General features: G+C 35.6%; 1 protein-coding gene across 1 annotated transcript in view; it reads right to left on the bottom strand.

The window, feature by feature from the left end:
• Positions 1-20,050, bottom strand: part of CHIC1 (cysteine rich hydrophobic domain 1) — a 37,838-nt gene extending 17,788 nt beyond the window's left edge. The window contains exons 1-3 of the mRNA XM_027095621.1: positions 19,618-20,050; positions 8,812-8,866; positions 2,890-3,045 (exon numbers count right to left, since the gene is read on the bottom strand). Of these exons, the coding sequence (XP_026951422.1) occupies positions 2,890-3,045; positions 8,812-8,866; positions 19,618-19,904 (498 nt within the window). The 5' untranslated portion in view covers positions 19,905-20,050. The remainder of the gene's footprint in view (positions 1-2,889; positions 3,046-8,811; positions 8,867-19,617) is intronic.
• Between the last annotated feature and the right edge of the window lie 285 nt (positions 20,051-20,335).

Genomic DNA, 20,335 nt, shown 5'->3' with positions numbered 1-20,335 from the left:
GGAACACAAACATTAATTCCCTAACAATATATATTGATGAAAATATAAATCTTTCAAGAAGAAATGACAATGATAAATATATACACAACTAGCAACAGACCTGCAAAATACATGAAGCAGAAACTGACAAATCTGAAGGGAGAAATAGATATTTCTACAATAATAGGACTTCAATACTCCACTTTCAATAATGGATAGAACACCTTTGCAGAGCAGTAAAGAAAGGCAGGACTTGAACAACACTGTCAACCAACTAGATCTAACAGACATATACAGAACCCTCCACCCCACAACAATATAATACAAATTTATTCTTAAGTATACATGGAGTATTCTCCAGGATAGGCCATATGTTATGCCACTAAACAAGCCTCAATAAATAAAAAAAGATTAAAACCATACAAAGTATCTTCTCCAATAACAATGGAATGAAATTAGAAATCATAAGGAAAACAACATTATGTTCATGTTGTAAGACTGAGATAACAGTCCCTTCCCTCTGAACATCCCTCTCAGTTTAGCAAATGTTATAGCAAAAAAGGTAAATGTTAAAAGTAATATCAAATTTAAGGATGGTGGCAGGATTAGGCCTGAAAATTGACTATAATAACACAGTGGTAAATGTAAGAATGGGTAAACAAAGACCTTCATTTCATATGTCATGTAAGCTTAGAATCCTACCAGAGCCAAGAGAGACTAAGAGCAGCTCAGGGCATTCTGGTCTGTATTTCTTTTCTTTCAACTAATTTGCTGGAAAAAAATGTCCATGACGTATACTGGCCAAAAAAAAAAAAAGTTCACAAGGCAGACTGTTTACAAAGAAGTTCTTTTCTTGGAAACATTTTACAATCATTCATTTATACAGCAACCTTGTGACACAGGGCAGATTAATCATATTATTTCCATTTTATTTTGTGGATAAACACAGACGTGACTTCTATGAAGCTAGATACCCCGTTAGAAATGGCTAGAGCCATTTTTAAATTGTTGTATTTTATTTTTTATTTCTCCATGTGGACAAAAAAAAGCAGTGATGGGCCTTAAATCTCTTCATCATCACAACCACCATAAAAGTAACTAATATTATCTGGATTTTATAGGTGAGGAAATTGAGGCTCCAGAAAGGACAGTGCTTGTACAAGGTTACCAGCATGTGCTTGGTGCTTCATTGTCTAGTGTGTTAACATAGTATGTACAAAATCAACGGCCATAACTATAAAGTGTACAGAGCAAGGCAGATAATGTAAATGCTGCGTAGTTCTATGGTGAACCAGAGACCACGTGTCCTATTTAAAGGAAGGAGCCACCACTCAGCAAGGGCTAATTGCTGAAAGATAGGCATGTGGGTCCAATACTGTCAGAGCTTTAGATTTTACAAGAGACGCTGGCTGTTTCAAATTTTACTTTAAATATTCTAATTTTTAAATGCTGGCAACTGATTTAAATGTTTAAAAAACAGAGTGGGCTGGATTTAGCCCACAGGACAACTGTTTGCATATCTGTACTAAATAAACTTTTTAAAACTGACAGATTAGTGATCTAAGAATACACTGATGCCTCAATTTCAATATGAATTCCTAACCAAAGTAGTGGGAGATGGGAAGAAATCACAGCATCAGTATTAATTTCATATCAGTAGTGATCATAGTAAAATACATGACTGAATAAATTGTTTCTATTTCAGGCCTTGTGGCGGAGGTATTAATAAAGAGGCAAATACGTAAACAGGTCATCAGAAAAAAAGATCCTGGATAATATTAAAACCAAAAACTCTTCTTAAGTAATTGAAATTGGCTATATTTGTGTGATGAAAAAATCCCATAATTAATTCACATTGAGGCTTTAAAAATAATGAGGATGGGTAGGAGTTATTGATTTGTAACTTTTAAAAGATATGACAATTAAAGAAAGAAATTTATGCTGTCATTTTTTTTAACTTACAGAAAGCCATTTGAGAACATTGTTCAAGCTTTGACAAACAATAAACTAAGCTCTATTTAAAATAAAGCACTGATCTACTGGTAGTGACCAAGAGAATTAATAAAATGTCTAATTTTCCATTCAAAAAGTTATAGGGGTGACAGTATTTTATTATTTGTTTTTTTGAAGTAGACATTAAGAAGGGCAAGAGAAAGATGGAGGGGAAAATGTAATGAGTACTTGTTGGGAATCTTTTTGGTTTATGAAACAACTGCATCACTAATTATACCCCCACAAGGTGCTGTGATGTTGAATATGGTTCAGTAGGCTAATTATTATTTAGAAGTTTAAATGAAATCATCAATGTGGTACAGGGAAAATAACTGTAGGTAAAATGAATTAATTTTCCTCATTGGCTTCAATTAAAAAGTTTAAAAATATCTTCCCACTGGGGGAAAATCATTCTAAAGATCAAAATAAAATTTTAAAGAAGACGAGATAAATGTAGTAGTCTTAAATCCATGACATAACTGGTAATGTCATGTCAGAATGTTATTTTGACATGTTCAAAATTAACAAGGATTTCCCCTACCAACTTTGTAGATTACTCTCACTTCTGCCTTTCTTCAGATCAGAAGAAACTCTCCCATATACCTGTGGCTTGGAAATACTTTAAATCATAGCTTCAGGTTTTGTAAAAAGAATAAGTAGCCCAGTCACATTTATATTTACTTAAGTACTCCACTTACTTTGCACTTATTTAAAATAATGATTGAACCCATATTAAGTGATAAAGCGTTGATAAAGGTTGGACAAATGACTTAATCTCTCTGACCCCGAGTTTCTTTATATCTAGAATGAGGACAGCATTGTTATGAGAATTTAATAAATTCTGTAAAGTACTTGGCACACAGCAAGTGTTCAATAAACGTTAGCTCATTATTATTACACAATAAAATGGTTACTCACTCTTTTGTTGAGACAAATAACGGGCCACAGGCTGCAACCCAGTGTGCAACAGCAGCAGAGACAACCACACAGCAGCCATTTCACATTGACTGGGAGAGCCTTTTTCAAACATGCATTCACACGGCCAATGCTGGTCTTAAATTCTTCTGGGGCCACCTACAACAAGGGTGCAATCTTTAACAATCTGTGGGCAGCTTTCTACTATTTGTCTCTAAATCTAAAGAAAATGTTTGTCTTATTACAAGTACTTTAAGGAATTACACGTCTAAATATATTTCCTCCCTATCTTTCCCTCGGTGCTTTGTGACCGCCTGGAGGGGTGGGATAGGGAGGGTGGGAGGGAGGGAGACGCAAGAGGGAAGAGATATGGGAACATATGTATATGTATAACTGATTCACTTTGTTATAAAGCAGAAACTAACACACCACTGTAAAGCAATTATACTCCAATAAAGATGTTAAAAAAATAAAATACCAAAAAAATATGTATTACATACTCCTGGATGACATTAGAAAGCAAAACAATATAATTTCATGTTTACAGAACTTATTCTCATGTTCGAAAACAGTCTTTTGAAATTATCAACAATAAAATGACAACAGTAACATTGGTGGTAAAGGATACCTGTTAAGCAGTTTTCTTACAAATATTCTCATTATTAAAGCAATATTATTTATAGTCTCCAGTCACTCAGACTAAAGGTTGAGTAAGACTAGAAGCATAATACAACAATAAAACCTAAATACTACCAGAGTAAATAGAATTAAATTTAGACCTCAGCAATATTTCTGGATTATCTTTAAAAAGGCAACTCTCAAACCTTTTCTCCCTGGCAAATTTGCAAGATAGCAATTTTAACACTTGCCATTGTTTGTAGGGAAAAGCTACACTAACAAAAGACAGTGAGGACTGATCACATTCAAAACACAGTCTTAATATTAGTATAAAATGGACTCATAGCTGCTATAAATTTTAGAAGTTCAGAGATCCTTAAATATACAAATTTAATATTTTTAATTACTACCTCCATTCCTGGAAGTGGCTGCTTGTGCCTCTCTGTAAACAATGACAAAGTCAGTTCAAAGGCAAGAGCATGACAGGCATAATTAGATTTATACAAAAAACTCTGCTTGAAGGTTATACAATTCAAAGGTATACTAAAAATAGTTTGCTTTCAGTGAAATCACATTTCTGGATCACAAAAATGATTCCCTTTCATTTAGAAAGCTGTCACACTGTAAAATCTATGGGAAAAAAATTCTGCCATCTGGTTGTGCAAGCAAAAATTATGAAATTACTAGGAAAAATAAGCTGCTGTAAAATAAAAACCCCACTAGCATGTTTGGTATCAAAAATACAGAGCTTTATAACTCTTCCAAGTAAAAACTGTATTACAGGAATCAATTTATTACATTTTTGTCTTTTAATAAACATGTCTTAGAATCAATACTACAATACATACCTATTAGCAGACGTTAGAAAGATACATGACCACAGAATTCAGTACCATCATGATTTAAACATTAAATAATTATACTAGCTTTATTAGAATTGTTCATGCCACCCAATAATGTTAATCGCTTAACCTATAAATTAGATTTTCTTCCTAATATGTTAACAAGTTGTGAAATTGTAAGGCTCAAAACTGTATTTACAGGAGGAAACTAAACTGATTTCATTCTCCAATATGACCTAAAGACAATCACTGAGTGAAAAGAATTCCAAATAAATGACTAAATATCTGGAGTAAATATGAAAGTAAATTCAGAGAACCATGGCTTATAATTGAAAATAGAAAACACCAACAGGCTAAGCACATTGAGACAACAAGTCAAGATCTAGATTCTAGTCTCTTATTAGTTATAAAAAATCCTAGGTAAGTTCATTTAATTTTTGTGAGTTTTAGTCTCCCATCTATAAAATGAAATAAATAATTTTTCTATTACATACCTCACAGGGAATGGAAATTATACCTTAGAAAGGACCTCCTAACTAGAATGCTTTGAGAAAGGAAGTCAGCGAATCGTATTTGACTAGATTTGGAGAAAGAAAAGCAAAGCTCTTTTTTGCATCGAGTATCACCTGAAGGTTTGTATCAGGTAACTTAAAACTCCACAGCTTTGCTACACAGTCTATTATAAACAAAACGATAAACTGCTACATTTTGAATGCAAATTTAATGCTTTTCAATTCTTAAGAGAAAAGATGTTCTTTGTAAAATCAAGGTACTAAGTTGCTATCTTAAAATTTACCTCTCAAAGAGTGATATTCAACTTATTTTTTCCTAGTGAGCCACTGAGCAAGCAAATGGAAGTTAAAATAAGGAAAATATATTTATATATTTAGCTGTAATCTGTAATATAACATTATTATCAATTTTCTTTAAACTGTGTATCCAGAAACACTAATACATTTTTTAAATATGGCAAATTTTGATATAAACTCATAAAATTATTAAATCTGTCCATTTACAAATTTAAGTGCTTGTAAGTAGAATTTAAATTTATGTTTAAAAAGTAAAATTTTTATTTAAAACTTTTATTTAAAAGCGTGTAAGCACAGACGAGAAAAAGTAAAGAATGAGGCTAAAGTCAGAAATGAATCAATCCAAAATGTAAAATTTGATTTTTGTTTAAAACACTGTGAATGAAGTAAATTATATGCCAAGGTATATAAAATTTGTTATAAGATTTATCTTTCATTACATGCTTCTGGAAATGAATTAACAAAAGCATTTCTAAAATGTGGCAATTTTCCTTCTTCTCCACCAATACTTTCCACTTTTAACATATAATATTCACAGTTTGTACTCTCTTACTATGGACAAATTAAAAACTAAAACATTCAAGTTACTAAAAGTGAGAATTCAAATTTTTTGAAGTAATAACAGAAACATATTGAAAAGAAAACTTTTACTAGAATTTCAAAGAATAAACTGAAATCTTCATTTTGACTTTAAAAGGAAGCCAGAATTGTCTTTGAAAAAAAAATCTGTATTTGAATAACAGTAAAAGTCATAAAACAGAGATAAAGGCATAGGAAATGAGAATTGGTTAACTCCCGATTTTAAACAATGTGAAAGAAATGTTTAGTTAACTGTGTGGAATCAGAGTTAATAACATTTTACTCATTTACTTCCATATAATTGAGTATTTCTAGTAATGAAGGTTAGATGGAAGCCCTTTACTTTGTAGCTGAATGGCAGGTTGTAAAGAAACATTTAATTCCTTTTGACTTTCTTAGAAAGAAAAAAGAAAGCCACATCATAAAGGTGGGGGAAAGGGTCATAATATTTTATAACAGGATGCAAGAGACTTTGCAAACAGAAGAAAATCTAAGCAAAACCCAGCAGGACTGATTTGCCTCCTTCAATCATGGGGAACACAACCCAATCAATCACTTGTCATACTGGATCGCAATAGTAAAGGTGGATTTTATGGTTTATGGTTCCCAACATTGCACACTAATCTCCCTGTAACACCATTTAATTGTTTCAAGCTGAGGGCCGGAAGCTTTTATTTCTTTTCTGAAGTTTTGTGGTTCTTTCATTTTCTGGTCACCAGAATCTGTATGTATACACCTGTTTGATATGTCCTATCACGACAGGAGGACTTATCTTCAGTGAAAGGAGGAAACAATCTTTCCTTAACTTAATATAAAAGATTATCTTTTTATTTATATTAAAAGCATTAATACATAAGAAGCACAAAATTAATACTGAGTCACAGAGCTTAACAAAATGGCTTTTGAGGTTTTCAGAATTCACTCCACAATTTTGCTTAGTTTAGGCATAAATGCTATATAGAATTCCACTCATGCTGGAATACTGGTTTTGTAAAATGCAGATTTATTTTTCTATTTTACCTACTGCATTTATTCATTTTGAAATATACTTACACTGCTGCTAAGTCTGGAATTCAAACCTTTTTTTTCTTTTAGATTTTTTCTGAAACATGCAAATTCTTTTTTGCCTCTCAAGACCCCACAGTTATCAGAGATGCATTTTGATAATCCAAAATAACCTATACAAATGAAATAGTGCCTACCGGAGAAAAATAATCTCATTAAAGAGAAAATAAATAAAGAGAAAATAAAGTTATCATGTGACTTTGAAAAAAAATCAGACTTTCAGAATTCCTTTTAGTTTTTTTCATCACCAAACACTAAACTAGGAAAAACATCACTGTATCATTTATGCCTCATTCAATTTATGAGAAATTTTGTGCATTTAAATAATGCACACTAGAATAAATATCCAATCATTATGTGTTACGAAAACGGTCACCTGAAAAGAATGGATATCTTTAAGAACAGTTCATATCCAGATCATTTAGGTTGTGTAAATGCATACCAAAGGCAGCTTAATATTCCTACTTCCCTAGTTTAAAAAATGACTATCTTTTATGCTGGTGGAATTGCTAGTTTTAGAAGGCTTGGAAAGAAATGAAGAGGTGTGAAGAAATATTCTGAAGATTCCTCAAGCACATAAAAGTGGCCAATTTCAAAGATGGATAATTCTTACACCTGGGAACTCTATTCTCTGACATATTTTTTGATTATTCATTTTCTAGAGTTACTTGTATTTATAATTCAAACTTTTTTTAACTAAACCAATAATAAAGCTGGATGTAACTGCCCAGACAACACATGCAGCAGCATCAAGGAAAACATAAAGAACAAGTTTTCCACTGGAGATGCTTTAATTCACATTCTCTTTAATATTGAATTTGCCATCTTTCCACAGACAAATTACTATTCAAGAGATTTTTTCCCATAGCTATTTTTTCCCTTGGAAAAAACATTTATGATTAATTCATATACACAAATCTAAATCTGAACTGCTGCTTAAATTGGTGAATAATTCTAAATGATCAGGATAGGAAGGTAGAACATACTAGAGAGTGAGGCCAAAATCTCAAACCAAAGGGCTCTTTGTATCCTAAAAAGATAAATGGCCACATATTTTCTAATGTTCACTTACCTAGAGACTATCACCACTTGTTTAGTACTATATGGAATGATTTGACATTATATATCAGGAGAGACAGAAAAGGTCAACAATCAAAGAGAACAAATTATCGATGGGACCAAGAACAAACAATTACTCAGATGAAGAAGGTTAAAGTAGCAAAAGCAATTAAAATTGAAAGCTGGTGAGTAGAGAAAAGTGGAAAAACAATCAGGGTGAAACTGGGATATACTGATGAAGAATTATCAATAACAACCACAAACTTACATTGTGAAGCTAATAAGTACCTGACAATACGCTAGGAGTTTTATTTATTCTTTTTGCCTTAGTCAGAGCTTTTTCCTTTGGGTTTAGAAGTTAACATTACTGTTGTAAGAGGATTTTCCAAACAGTTTTGAATCCTAGGAAGTCTTTGAATATTGAGCGTCGATGCTAGAAGATACTACTGGGTGTAGAGGAACCAGGAAACAAAAAGGTAATAACAATTTATTGCAGTGAATCCAATTGTAGAAGCTCAAGCTATCTAAATGACAGAAAAATGTCCAACCAAAAATTTGATTTTTTGATGTATAACAAATCACATCACAGGACACTAAAATTCATAGAGTGTTACAAATTTGAACACTGATAACTTCGTTAACTCTAAAATCATTGGAAATTACTGACCTAAATGAAAACAATTACAGCTACCAGTGCTGAGAAAAAAGGCAAAACTGGAAAAACTGAACAGATAAGTAAGTAATGGCTGGCATTAATGGACATGAACAAAATAACTGGTCATATGCTAGTAGTCATGGAGACAGCTTTCAGTCACTAACGACATAGCCTCCAATTACCCTGACCTCTTATTATCAGACTTCATTACAGTGAGTCAAAGCACTTGTCATAACACTAAATAAGTCATAAAACAATGCTTTTAGAATTGAAAAGTTCAATGCAAACTCTCACTTACCTTCCCTGTTAGAACTGAGGGAAATTCAGTATCAAACTTGTTGCTCAAGCCAAACCTTAAAAACAAAGACAGAACAAAATATATTCTACCCAGCATATTTAACTCTTGCCCTTAAAAAAAGTTACAAAGCCATGCATTTTTCTTTTGATGTTGTGACCTAAAAGCACGTCCTAAAAATAATTTGATATTTATAGAAAATACACCTTTGACTATTAATCCAAATTAACAGTAAAAGAAACTTAAGGAGCCAATGTTAAAGTAGGATTCTAACTAGAACCATGATATGAGATTAAAAAATAATAGAGAAACACTGACATACAGCTGGAAATATCACAACTTTTGATTGAAACATCTCTGTTAAAACCCATTTTAATTGATAACTGTTGGAACTGGCTGATGGGTTATATATGGGAGTGGATTATACTATTCTTTCTACTTCTGTGGATATATGAAAATTCCTAATAAAAACTAATGTAACCTTTGGAACTATAGAGCTTGACAACTTATGATCAGTTACTATTCAGATACTCAAAGGTTGATCCTTATGAATGGCTTTTATGTATATGTTCAACCAATTTTGAGAAAACAGATCCCAGCCTCAAAAGCTCTGACTTTTTTCAAGTACACTCACTGAAATCTGTACTAAGTCAAAATGATTTTTTATAAGCCTTCCTTCACCTACTTGGTGATTGATTTTGGTAGGAATAACAAAGGTCACTTCCTGCATGTTAGATGATATATCAGAGTGACTACAATTTTATGTTAGTGTAAGCAAAAAACACTAACATTTAATAAGAACTCCTTTTGAGGTAGACAATAATAGTAACAGTTACCAGTAACTATCTACTTACCATGGGTTAGACACTGTGTTAGGTAAATACATTACCTCTAAAATTCACAACCCTTGAAGAGGGGTATTGTTATCTCTGTTTTACAGAGAAGGAAGCTGACACTCAGAAAAAATTTTTTCAAAAAGTAATCAAATGACTTGCCCAAAGTCACATAGTAAAAGGAGGCAACCAAAATTCAAATGCTAATCCCTAAATTCTTTCTGTCCTATATTAAGCTCCTTGAGAACAGAAACTATGGCTTATTTACTTTGCTATCTTCCACTATGCTTCCACTAGCACAATGGAATCTAGTAGGTGCTTAATAAAAGTTTGTTGAATAATAAGCTACTGTATGTCCTGTTTGATTCTACTGATTTATTGCACTTTGGTCTTAGGGTCACTTTAAAGACATCTTAAGAATCCAATGTCCTATTAAAACTCTCTGTGAGAATCACAGTCTCCTTGTATCATTTATGTTAACAGCTCCTCTTCAAGGACACAAGCCAATCCTTGTGCTCTTTTTGTGCAAAAGACTATATTTAGCAGCTAGCAGCAAGGTACATATCTGTACATAAATATATTTTACCTTGCATGTTTAAAATGTATTTTAAAACAACAAATTCTATACTTTAAAAGAGTTGAGAAAATTAATTAGCAATTATAAAAAGAACTTCACTTCATTAAAAAACTTCATTACTTCTCTAGGTGTCAGTACAACACACAACGAGAGCATAACATTTTTATAATAACATTCTCATAACATTCCCCTTAAATCTATACATAGAGGAGTATAACCAAACTTAAAAATAAAATGGTACTCTTGTACATGAATTTTTATGGCAACTTTCATGTGCTGTTTGAGAAACTGATACTCTAGTATTAAATATATATTTGTAATTATGTACTAACTAAGCAATCAGTAACATGACAAATATTTAATAGAGCAAGAAACATATTTCATTCAAATCATATTTAGGTAAATAGTGACCTTATCACTAGTCAAGAAGATGTAATTGAATTCATTATTCCACAGTTAATTCTTATTGCGTAACAAAGAAATATATACAGGTTTCATTTATAGAAAGTAGACATGATACATTTGAAAGCAGAGCTCTATTTCCATTCGTACAGCTTGTCTTCTATTTTTTAAAATTAGGGCTTCCCTGGTGGCACAGTGGTTGGGAGTCCGCCTGCCGATGCAGGAGACACGGGTTCGTGCCCCGGTCCGGGAAGATCCCACATGCCGCAGAGCGGCTGGGCCCGTGAGCCATGGCCGCTGAGCCTGTGCGTCCAGAGCCTGTGCTCCGCAACGGGAGAGGCCACAACAGTGAGAAGCTCGCGTACCGCAAAAAAAAAAAAAAAAAAAAAAAATCCAATTTATTTATTTATTTATTTTTGGCCGTGCAGTGCAGCATGTGGGGTTTTAGTTCCCTGACCAGGGATCAAACCTGTGTCCCCTTCAGTGGAAGCACTGAGTCCTAACCACTGGACCACCAAGGAATTCCCCTTTTGCCTTTTAGATACAACGTTAATAATATGTTCCTACCTGCATTAGAGACTGCTGCCATTATAGCTTTTCCCAGTTGCCATTGTTTTACTACATATCAAATACATAGAGAATATAGACAGATGTATTCCTCAAAATGCATGGAATATTTCTATTATTTAAAAAATTTTTAGCTTTGCTATTCTCTTTGCATTTATCACCAGACAAATGAACTTTCGTTGCCACTGTTTCCATTTCCTTAATATTACCCCTTCCTTTCTTAACCTTTTGAATGAACATGCTGGCTTTTTTTTTTTTTTGGCTGTGCCGTGTGGTATGTGGGATCTTAGTTCCCCCACCAGGGATGGAACCCGTGCCCCTGTGTTGGGAGCGTGGAGTCTTAACCACTGGACCACCAGGGAAGTCCCTAACCTTCTGAAATTTCTCTTTTGATGCTGTTACTATACTGAAAATAATCCCTTATTTGGTAAATTTATTTAGAAAGACAAGTTCATCTTATTTAGTGCCAAATTCAATGTCCTCTTCTCAGAACTTTCCCCCCGACTTTGCAGCCTATGATGCTGTTCACCACTCCTTCCTAACGTTCTCCGATTCATTCACTCTCTCCTAACACTCTTGTCTTTTCCCAAAGTTTAGCTGTTAGTCATCTGCTCCTTTTTCTCAAGGAATTACAACAGTTCATCTATTTTTAATAGCCTTGACAATCACTTCTATGCCAAATCTATATCTCTAGTTCTATATTTCCCAACATGCTCTAGTCCCTCATCTTTAATTGCATACTAAAAATTTCCATTTGGAAATAATGCCATTTGTAGCAACATGGATGGCCCTAGAGATTATTATACAAAGTGAAGTAAGTCAGAAAGAGAAAGAGAAATGCCATATGATATCACTTATATGTGGAATCTAAAATATGACACAAATGAATTTATCTATGAAACAGAAACAGACTCACAGACATAGAGAACAGACTTGTGGCTGCCAAGGGGGAGGGTGGGTGAGGGAGGGATGGAGTGGGAGTTTGGGGTTAGCAGATGTAAACTAGCATATATAGAATGGATTAACAACAAGGTCTTACTGTATAGCACAGGGAATTATATTCAATATCCTGTGATAAACCATAATGGAAAAGAATATGGAAAAGAATATATACATATATATAAATGAATCACTTTGCTGTACAGCAGAAATTAACACAACATTGTAAATAACTATACTTCAATAAAATAAATTAAAAAAAACAACAAAAATAACTATTTCCATTTGGATATCGTGCTACAAAATAATACACCTCAAGTGAACACGTCTAAAATTAAAAGTTACCTTTTATTGGAAACTGGCTCCCCCCTTCCAAATTCCTCATCTCTATCAATGGCACATTGACTCTCTTTAACCTAGACCCTGGTATTTTTTGGACCTTCCCTCTCCTATTTTTTGCACCTTGCTTATATCCAGGTGGTCCCAAGTCCTGTTATTTGTTCCTTTGAAATCATTCTCATATCATTTCCTTCCTTTCCATTGCCACTGCTGTGTTGGCTCGTCTTTGCTCATGTGGTTTCTCTTGCTTCCTCTCCCTAGTTTCAATCCAATGCAGTCCTCAAAACTCAAGTCAACCCCTGCTGCAAGCCTTCATGGATTTCCCTTTCTCTGAACACTCATAGCCAACTTTAATCTGTACTACACAATTCAAAATTTAATAAAATATTTTCTTTTATTCTTCGCTGATCCACACCAATTCCTTAAAGGAGATTTTCCTGTTAGCTTTGTAAACCAAGACCTGTACTTTCTTTTTTCTGTATTCTTCATAGTGCTTAGCCCAGTGCTCAGGTTCTCAAAAACTGCTTGCTAAATTCACATTACAAATTTTCTTCTCTAATATAAAAATGGATTGTATTTTCTAAAATATAAAAAGTATATTAGAAATGGTAAGGAGGGAATACCCTGGCAGTCTAGTGGTTAGCACTCTCTGCTCTCACTGCCAAGGGCCCAAGTTCAATCCCTGGTCGGGGAATGAAGATCCCACAAGCTATGCAGTGTGGACAAAAATTAAAAAAAAAAAAAAGAAGTGCTAAGGAAAGTGTCATTTTACTTCTTAAAACACTCCATTATGGCCTACATTTATCTACTTCAAAAGGTATAAAGATAGGTAAACTAGGCCCAATATATTCTCATAATTTGGGCTAAAAGGTAGTAGCAATTCTGTTCTTGCCTACCAGGGATTTCTTTCTTTAACTTCTCCATTAGATATTCAGCACCTAAAATGAGTATTTAAATAATCTTAGGCACAACATTTTACTTAGTAGCTACTAGGAAAATGTTGAAATGGCTCCTGCTAAATGAACACCTCAGCTTTGTTTCATAAGTAAACCATTAAGTTAAGAACTGTGAGTCCACAGAGGTTAGACAAGCTCATCTACCCATTACTGATCAGTGACAGACATGAGTCAAGATGTGGGGTTCTTCAGCATTAGACAAAGGCACTTGGGAACTGCTCACACTGTCATTTTATCGGCTTCATTAAATATAGAGCCTATTATGTGTTTGAAGCTGACACAGCTGGTGGTTCTTAATGATTGTATTTTATTTGTTAAGTGTCTCCAATGCCCCAAATTTTAATTTCTTGGACAATTCTTTGGAGTAAAGGAAACTGAGGTAAAGAAGGATGGGTCCTCTAGTTGCTCTTCCCTCTTTTCTCCCTCCCTATACCCCTTACTGTTTTTAATTCTTTTGAAAATGACTATACATCAGCCTTTGAAAACCTTGCTCAAATTTAAGTTTATGTGTTCAGGTTATTTAAGAAAACACATCAAAGTGTAGTAAAATTCTGCCAACAAAAACCATTTCACTAGAAAACTATGCACTTATAGTAACACTGATTCTGAAGAACCTGCACTGATCTCTATTTACTATAACAAGAAAAAGGAAAGTCTATGCCCTTCAATTAAAAGAGATTTTAAAAAATTAAATTTCTTTTATCTTCCATATGGAAATAATCATGTCTTGCTGCCCTGTAAAATGACAAGTTACCATAGCTTCAGTATTCTCAAAGCCTAAAATCTTATAAAATACTTACCTTATACAAACACAAATTAACAATGCTTCACTGTAATTCCTCAAAGACAGCTGTTTACAGAAAAGGCATTCCATTCACTGATTAGAGAAGTATCAATATTTGTAGTGCTCTCTAACTTTCTGCAGAAATGCACTGTTTGGCAAATTTGGGCATCTTTTTTCAATTCTGTATATAATCACTTCAGCTCTTTTAGATTAATTTTAATGAGAATTTTATATATTTCTGAGAATTGGTAACCTCTTATCTCTACTAACTTCTATACAGCTGTATTATCAAGGGTAAATATCTATATATTTTAAGTAACATAAAGAGTGTGGTAATACCTATAAATAAGAAAAAAAATCTCATGAGATGTAAGATCCAAATATTCATCCTAAAAATGTCAAGATGAAAAATGATAGACACTAAGCTACATCACTCAAATGTATAGTATTTCTGAAACAATACTTACAAGAGACATTTCATTATTTCTGTTTGTAAAACCTCAAATCTGTGGGAGTTAATTTAGCCATTTATATATATATTAAAGGCATTCTTGTATCTTTTAATAAAATATTTTAGGTGTGTTATACAATATTTAAATGGTAGTGCCCATCATACTGGCATACTGACACACAGAAGATGGCAGTTACTGTTCTTTGTGCTGGGTATATATACAGCAATGAGTAACACATCAAATATATCTGCCTTAATGACACTTTAAAAAATTTTTAATTTGAAAAAAGATACCCAAATACCCATTTATGATCATCATCATCTCAGATTTGGAATTACAATTATTCTGGTTAGGTCATTCGACTTCTCAAAAAATTATAATTGATTGATAAGACATTAAATGATATCTTGATAAGTAACGAGAAAACCAATGTGTAAAGATGATATAAGCACACAGGGGTATTCTGACACATAAAGTCTTGCTCAACAAACCTTTCAGAGGTAAGGACATGCCATAACCCCCACCCCAAATCTGGTAGTATTGTATCTATGCTCAGAAACACAAATACTCTCCAGAGGATGATTCAACTAACTAGCATTTGTTGAGGGCCTATAATACAGCACACACTATGGTGGGCATATTTTTACTAAAGTGAACCAGTATTTATTCAACTCACTTTTACTGAGTGTCTACTTCAGGGCAGGCACTGTGTTAAGCACTGAGAATTCAGAGGGAACCAGTGATTGTCCTGCCATTTCTGCTTCCAATTTATTCAGGGCAGAGAAGACTTGCAGGAGGTGGTGACTTATGAGGTAAGGGTGGTAGGTACTGGGATTCTAGATGAAGGCCCCAGCTTGAGCAGAGGCAAAGAGATAAACAGCATGCTGTGAATAAGAAAATACAAGCAGTAAAGGGAAATGTCAAAAGATTAGGCTGATAGATAGGCAGGGTCCAGTTCTATATTCCATGTTATAGAGCTTAGACTCGATCCTATGGATGAAGGGGAAACCACAGAAGTCTTAAACAGGAAAGTGGTGTCTCCATTGAGCAGCAGGCTGAGGAATAGATTTGGAGGTGACAAGGATGAAGGCAAGATAACTAGTAGGGTGGTGAAAGGGGCTTGAATCAGGGAAGTGGTGGTAGGGAGGAAAAGAAGAAATTTTTAGGTCATACATTACTAATACCCACTGATTGCTTAGCTGTGAGAAAACTGAGTGGGAAAGAGGAACCACTGATGAATAATGGGATAGGAGGAGGTCCATTTAACTGAGTTGGAGAACTCAGAAATAGGAGGAATTTTTTGAGGGGTTGGGATGGGGGTGTGAGGGGATGCGAGAGGGGGAGGATGAGTTTTGTTTTGAGTACGTTGAATTTAAGATGTCAGTGAGCCATTAGGTGAGGAAGTCCAGATAAGAGTCAGAACAGAGTCTGGTATAGAGATACTGATACATATTTGGGAGACATCAGATAATTGAAACCATGAGAGTCAAGATGAGACCATCTAGATAGAGCAGGGAATGAGAATAGTGGGCTGAAAACAAAACCCTGGAGATCACTAGTATTTAAGGAGCAAGAAAGGAAAAGAAACCCATGAATGAGGCAGTTAAGGAATAACCAGAAAAATATAAGGAGAACCAGGAAGAGTGAAATGGCCAAGGAATTCCTAGATTTGTTTGGCTGGCAAAATGTTTTTTTTTAAATCAGAATTTGAATACCTTTAGGCAAAACATATACCTTCCAGTTCAACTAAGGCCCCATCATTACTCATGCTGCACTATTTTCTGTAACCTGTCTCGCCTCTGAAGGCCAGTGTGTTTATGACCCCTGGAGTAAAAGCTTCTGAGAAAGAGGGAGTCATTATATGCCGCAGAGAGGACCAGAAAGATAGGAAATTGAAAATGCCCACTAATTTAGCAACAGGAGGGTCATGGTGATCTTAATGATACCAGTTTGTCTGTGGTCATGGTGGCAGAATCCAGATTACAGAAGGGTGAAGAGGAAATAGATATGGTGAATGTAGCTACTCTTAAGAAATTTGGAGAAAGAAGGAAGAGAGATTAGACAATAGCTAATGGGGAATGTAGGTCTAGGAAGGCTTTTATTTTTAAAGAATTAGAGAGACTGAATATGTTTACAGGCTGAGCCAACAGAGAGGCTGAGTGAGGTAATATATAGAGAGGTGCTGCCTGGGAGGAGGCTGGAAGAGAAGGATATGGAAAGCATAAATGGAGGGGTGAGTTTTGAACAAGCAGAGGGACTCCATGATCTCTGAGGGTAGAGGAAGAGAGCACAGGAATTCAAACCTAATTAAGATACAGTGCAGGTGTTTCAGCAGGAAAGTGACATGATTAAACCGTGTTTTACGAAAATTAGTTTGGCACAAGCATGCAGATGGACTGGGGTGGGGAGAGGTGGCAGACTGTGGCCGCAATTCAAGCAGGAGATGATGGCAACCCAAACTAGAGAGGTGCCAGTAGAAATGGAGAAAATGAATGATCTAATAGACCTTTTAAAAGGCATGATGACATAATTCTGGGACAGACTGGCAAAGGGCAATTCAAGGAGAAGGAAGAGTTAAAAATGACTCAAGGACTTGAAATATTACCCTGGAAGATTGGAATGGCAGTATCAGGGTCAGAAATGGGGAAACTGGAATGCACAGACAATCTGGGGAGGGAAAATAAATTGGGTTTAAGATATACTGAATTTGAGGTGATGGTTCTCAAATTTTAAACTTTGAAAAGAAACAACATCCTCTAAAGAACAGATGACTACACGAAGAATGAAAAAAATAAGAATGGGAGAGAATGAGAAATATTTCATTCAGATAGGGCAACTAACACTCCCATGCCAGAAAAAAATTAAAGAGGCTGATATTTTAGACGTCTCAGAATTAGATTAACTATTTCCTAAGGATCTTACTTTACCTGTTGTAAGGAAGGTTTTCCTATCATAGAAAGACCAGTTTCTCATTTAACATCAAACACGCTTTCTAGGTCAGAGAATGTGTACAATACAACTAAGTAATTTTCCAAACTATGTACGCTGGTTAGCAATTCAAGTACTGGTTTGCTGCTTTTCAGGTTTTGGCTTCAATTAATACCAGCAGTTACTATGAGCACCATTATTTCACACTCCTTATTCCAGAATTTTTAAGCTGAGAAGATCATTACACCTATCATAAGGGCCTGGGCATGGCAAGTGTCAGTGCTTTGCTTTTAATTGAAAATAGGTTGTTAAGTACTTCATGGTTGTGTGAGGAGTAGAATGGAACCACAAATAAGTTTCAGGGAACCTAAACTCTGTTTTCTTCCCTGTTCCTTGTTTTCTGAATTTTAGGAAAAAAATGAAGGGGAGGAATGCTGGAATATAAAATTATAGACTGGAATAAAAAGCCTTTTTCTGTTTGATCATATGAAATAATCTGCATGAAAGTAACCTTTGGTACCAGAATCATAATTAATTTGAGTAATAAATTGTTTCCCTAGTGATGAAAGGAATGGAAATAAAACAGCGCAGTAAGCTGGCATCTGAACATTGTAGGCTATCTGCAAAATTCTTGGACCAAGAAAAATTGTGTTAAAATTGCCTAACCAAAAGGCAGGTCTAAAAATCTCCCCACACTCTTCCACAATTTCGAAATCTTCCTTAATACTTTTCATGCAAAGATCACAAAAGTATATTACAATTAAAATACTCAGCATGTTAAAATTAAAAGCTAACATGACGGGGGGAAGTGGTGCATAATATATGATTTCAGATAATATGAACTCAACTGAAAGAGGGGTAGGTGAGCCATTATCAAAATTACAGGCAGCATGACTTGATAGGAAAAAATAGTCCTATTTTGAAAACTCAGTAAATGATAGCATAATTAAGAGGATGAACATGACACAATATTCAAACTTCCAAGTATTTACTGTCCAAGCACATAAAAACGAGAAAGCACTCTTCAAAGACCAGAGAACCATTAAATTTTTCTTGTGCTTTGACAACTACTACTCTATGAGGTCCCTCCCCCTTTTTATTTTCTCAAATATGATCCAAGATGTCAATTTAAAAAAAAACTCCGTATGAGTTTTCAAAAAATCATTCTCAGCTCCTAGGGGACTAATTTCCATATATATTTAATGTTTGCATATTTAATACTTGGGAATACAAAATCTCCTGCAGGTATGTTAAATTATTTCAGAGCTGAAAGGCTTTAAAAACCATCTACTCCAAACCCCTCATTTTACCAATGGAGAAATCAAGGCCCAGAAATGGGAAGTAACCTGACCAAGGTCACAGGGCCAGTAAGAAGCAGGGCTGGGACTAACATACAAGAGCCCTCACTCTCAATCCATTGCTCTTTCTACGTTTCATAGCTACTTCTCAACCTGAACCTCTAATTGTGTGATATTTAAGAAACGTCAGAATGAGGAGTGATCAAGACACGGAAAGGATTATTGAATTCATTTACAAAGGGATTAGATAGGAAGAAAGGATGGATGAATACATGGATGGGTGGATATTCTATAATGTTATTCACAAAATATATTATGTTTCTGTTTTGAAGAGTCCAAGCCTAGGTCTCGTCACTTGTTACAGCTGTCACCATGTTCCACCAGACATCAATCTTGGCGGCAAAGAGTCCGCTGGTACATCCTGCAGTTTAAAGACTGTTCATCGCCAGCATACACAGAAGCAAGGAGACTCACCCCTACTCCAATCCCTCTGGCTCCCAACCCCCTAACTTCCCTGTCCTATACTCACTTTTTACCCGGTGTTGGTGCATCACATTTGCTTTCTCCTCACTTCCTTTACACTTGTCTCCCTCAGTTTCCCCATTTAGACCAGGTGTCCTTTCCTAACTATATGCCTCAGTCAGCCCTCCCCCACTCCACAGGCCCCTCGATTGCCTTATTCCTCTGTCGCCAAATCTCAGCCTTTTCAAACCCCATGGCTCCCTCTCGCTTACACAGTGATGTGGCCGGCGCCCCGCACCAATACAGGGTCGGGGGCATATCTCCGCAGATGCTCTTCGCTCACTACCCGAGGCGGGGGCGGCGTATCCTCCACCTGCTCCTCTTCTTCTTCCTCCTCCTCCTCTTCTTCCTCCTCCTCCTCATCTTCCTCGTCATCGTCGGGCCCCGATACCGACGACGACGACGACGGCGACGACGACGACGTTGCCGCTTCTTCTTCCTCCTCCTCCAGTTCCGAGATCGTGTCGAACTCCGCCATGTTGGGCAGCAGGATGCTCATCACGTGACCTTTCGATCACCGCCACCCTCACGCAGAAGAGTTTGAACCTGCTGAGGTGCTGGAAGAGGAGGGGGAACGAAATGCAGAGAAAGATGAGGGGGGTAGGGACAGGATTTAAGGAGATGCGCCTGCGTGGTGGGGTAGACCGGGGGGTGGGGGGGGGGGGGGGGTGTTGGAGGCGGGGGCATGAGGGAGAGAGGAGCAAAATCAGTGTACGCTTGCGCGGCTCCAAGGGAAGGGGGGCGTTAGAGGTGAACTACTGGGAATTGTCGAGGTACGGTATGCGGGTGCTGCTCTTAATACTGCTGTTTGGGCTTCTGCTGCTTGTTTCCCGCGGACGTATCTTCTGGTTTTATTTCCTATTAATTAATAATGGGTATTATTACCCCCTTCCCTCCAGTGCAGGGAAGGGATATTCTATAAAAGTGAGG

The sequence above is a fragment of the Aethalodelphis obliquidens genome, unplaced genomic scaffold, assembly GCF_003676395.1.
Source record: "Aethalodelphis obliquidens isolate GAN/ISIS:26980383/991018 unplaced genomic scaffold, ASM367639v1 scaffold92, whole genome shotgun sequence".
Lineage (NCBI taxonomy): Eukaryota > Metazoa > Chordata > Mammalia > Artiodactyla > Delphinidae > Aethalodelphis > Aethalodelphis obliquidens.
The sequence above is the reverse complement of the archived record's forward strand: the minus strand, read 5'-3'. Positions and strand labels throughout refer to the sequence as shown.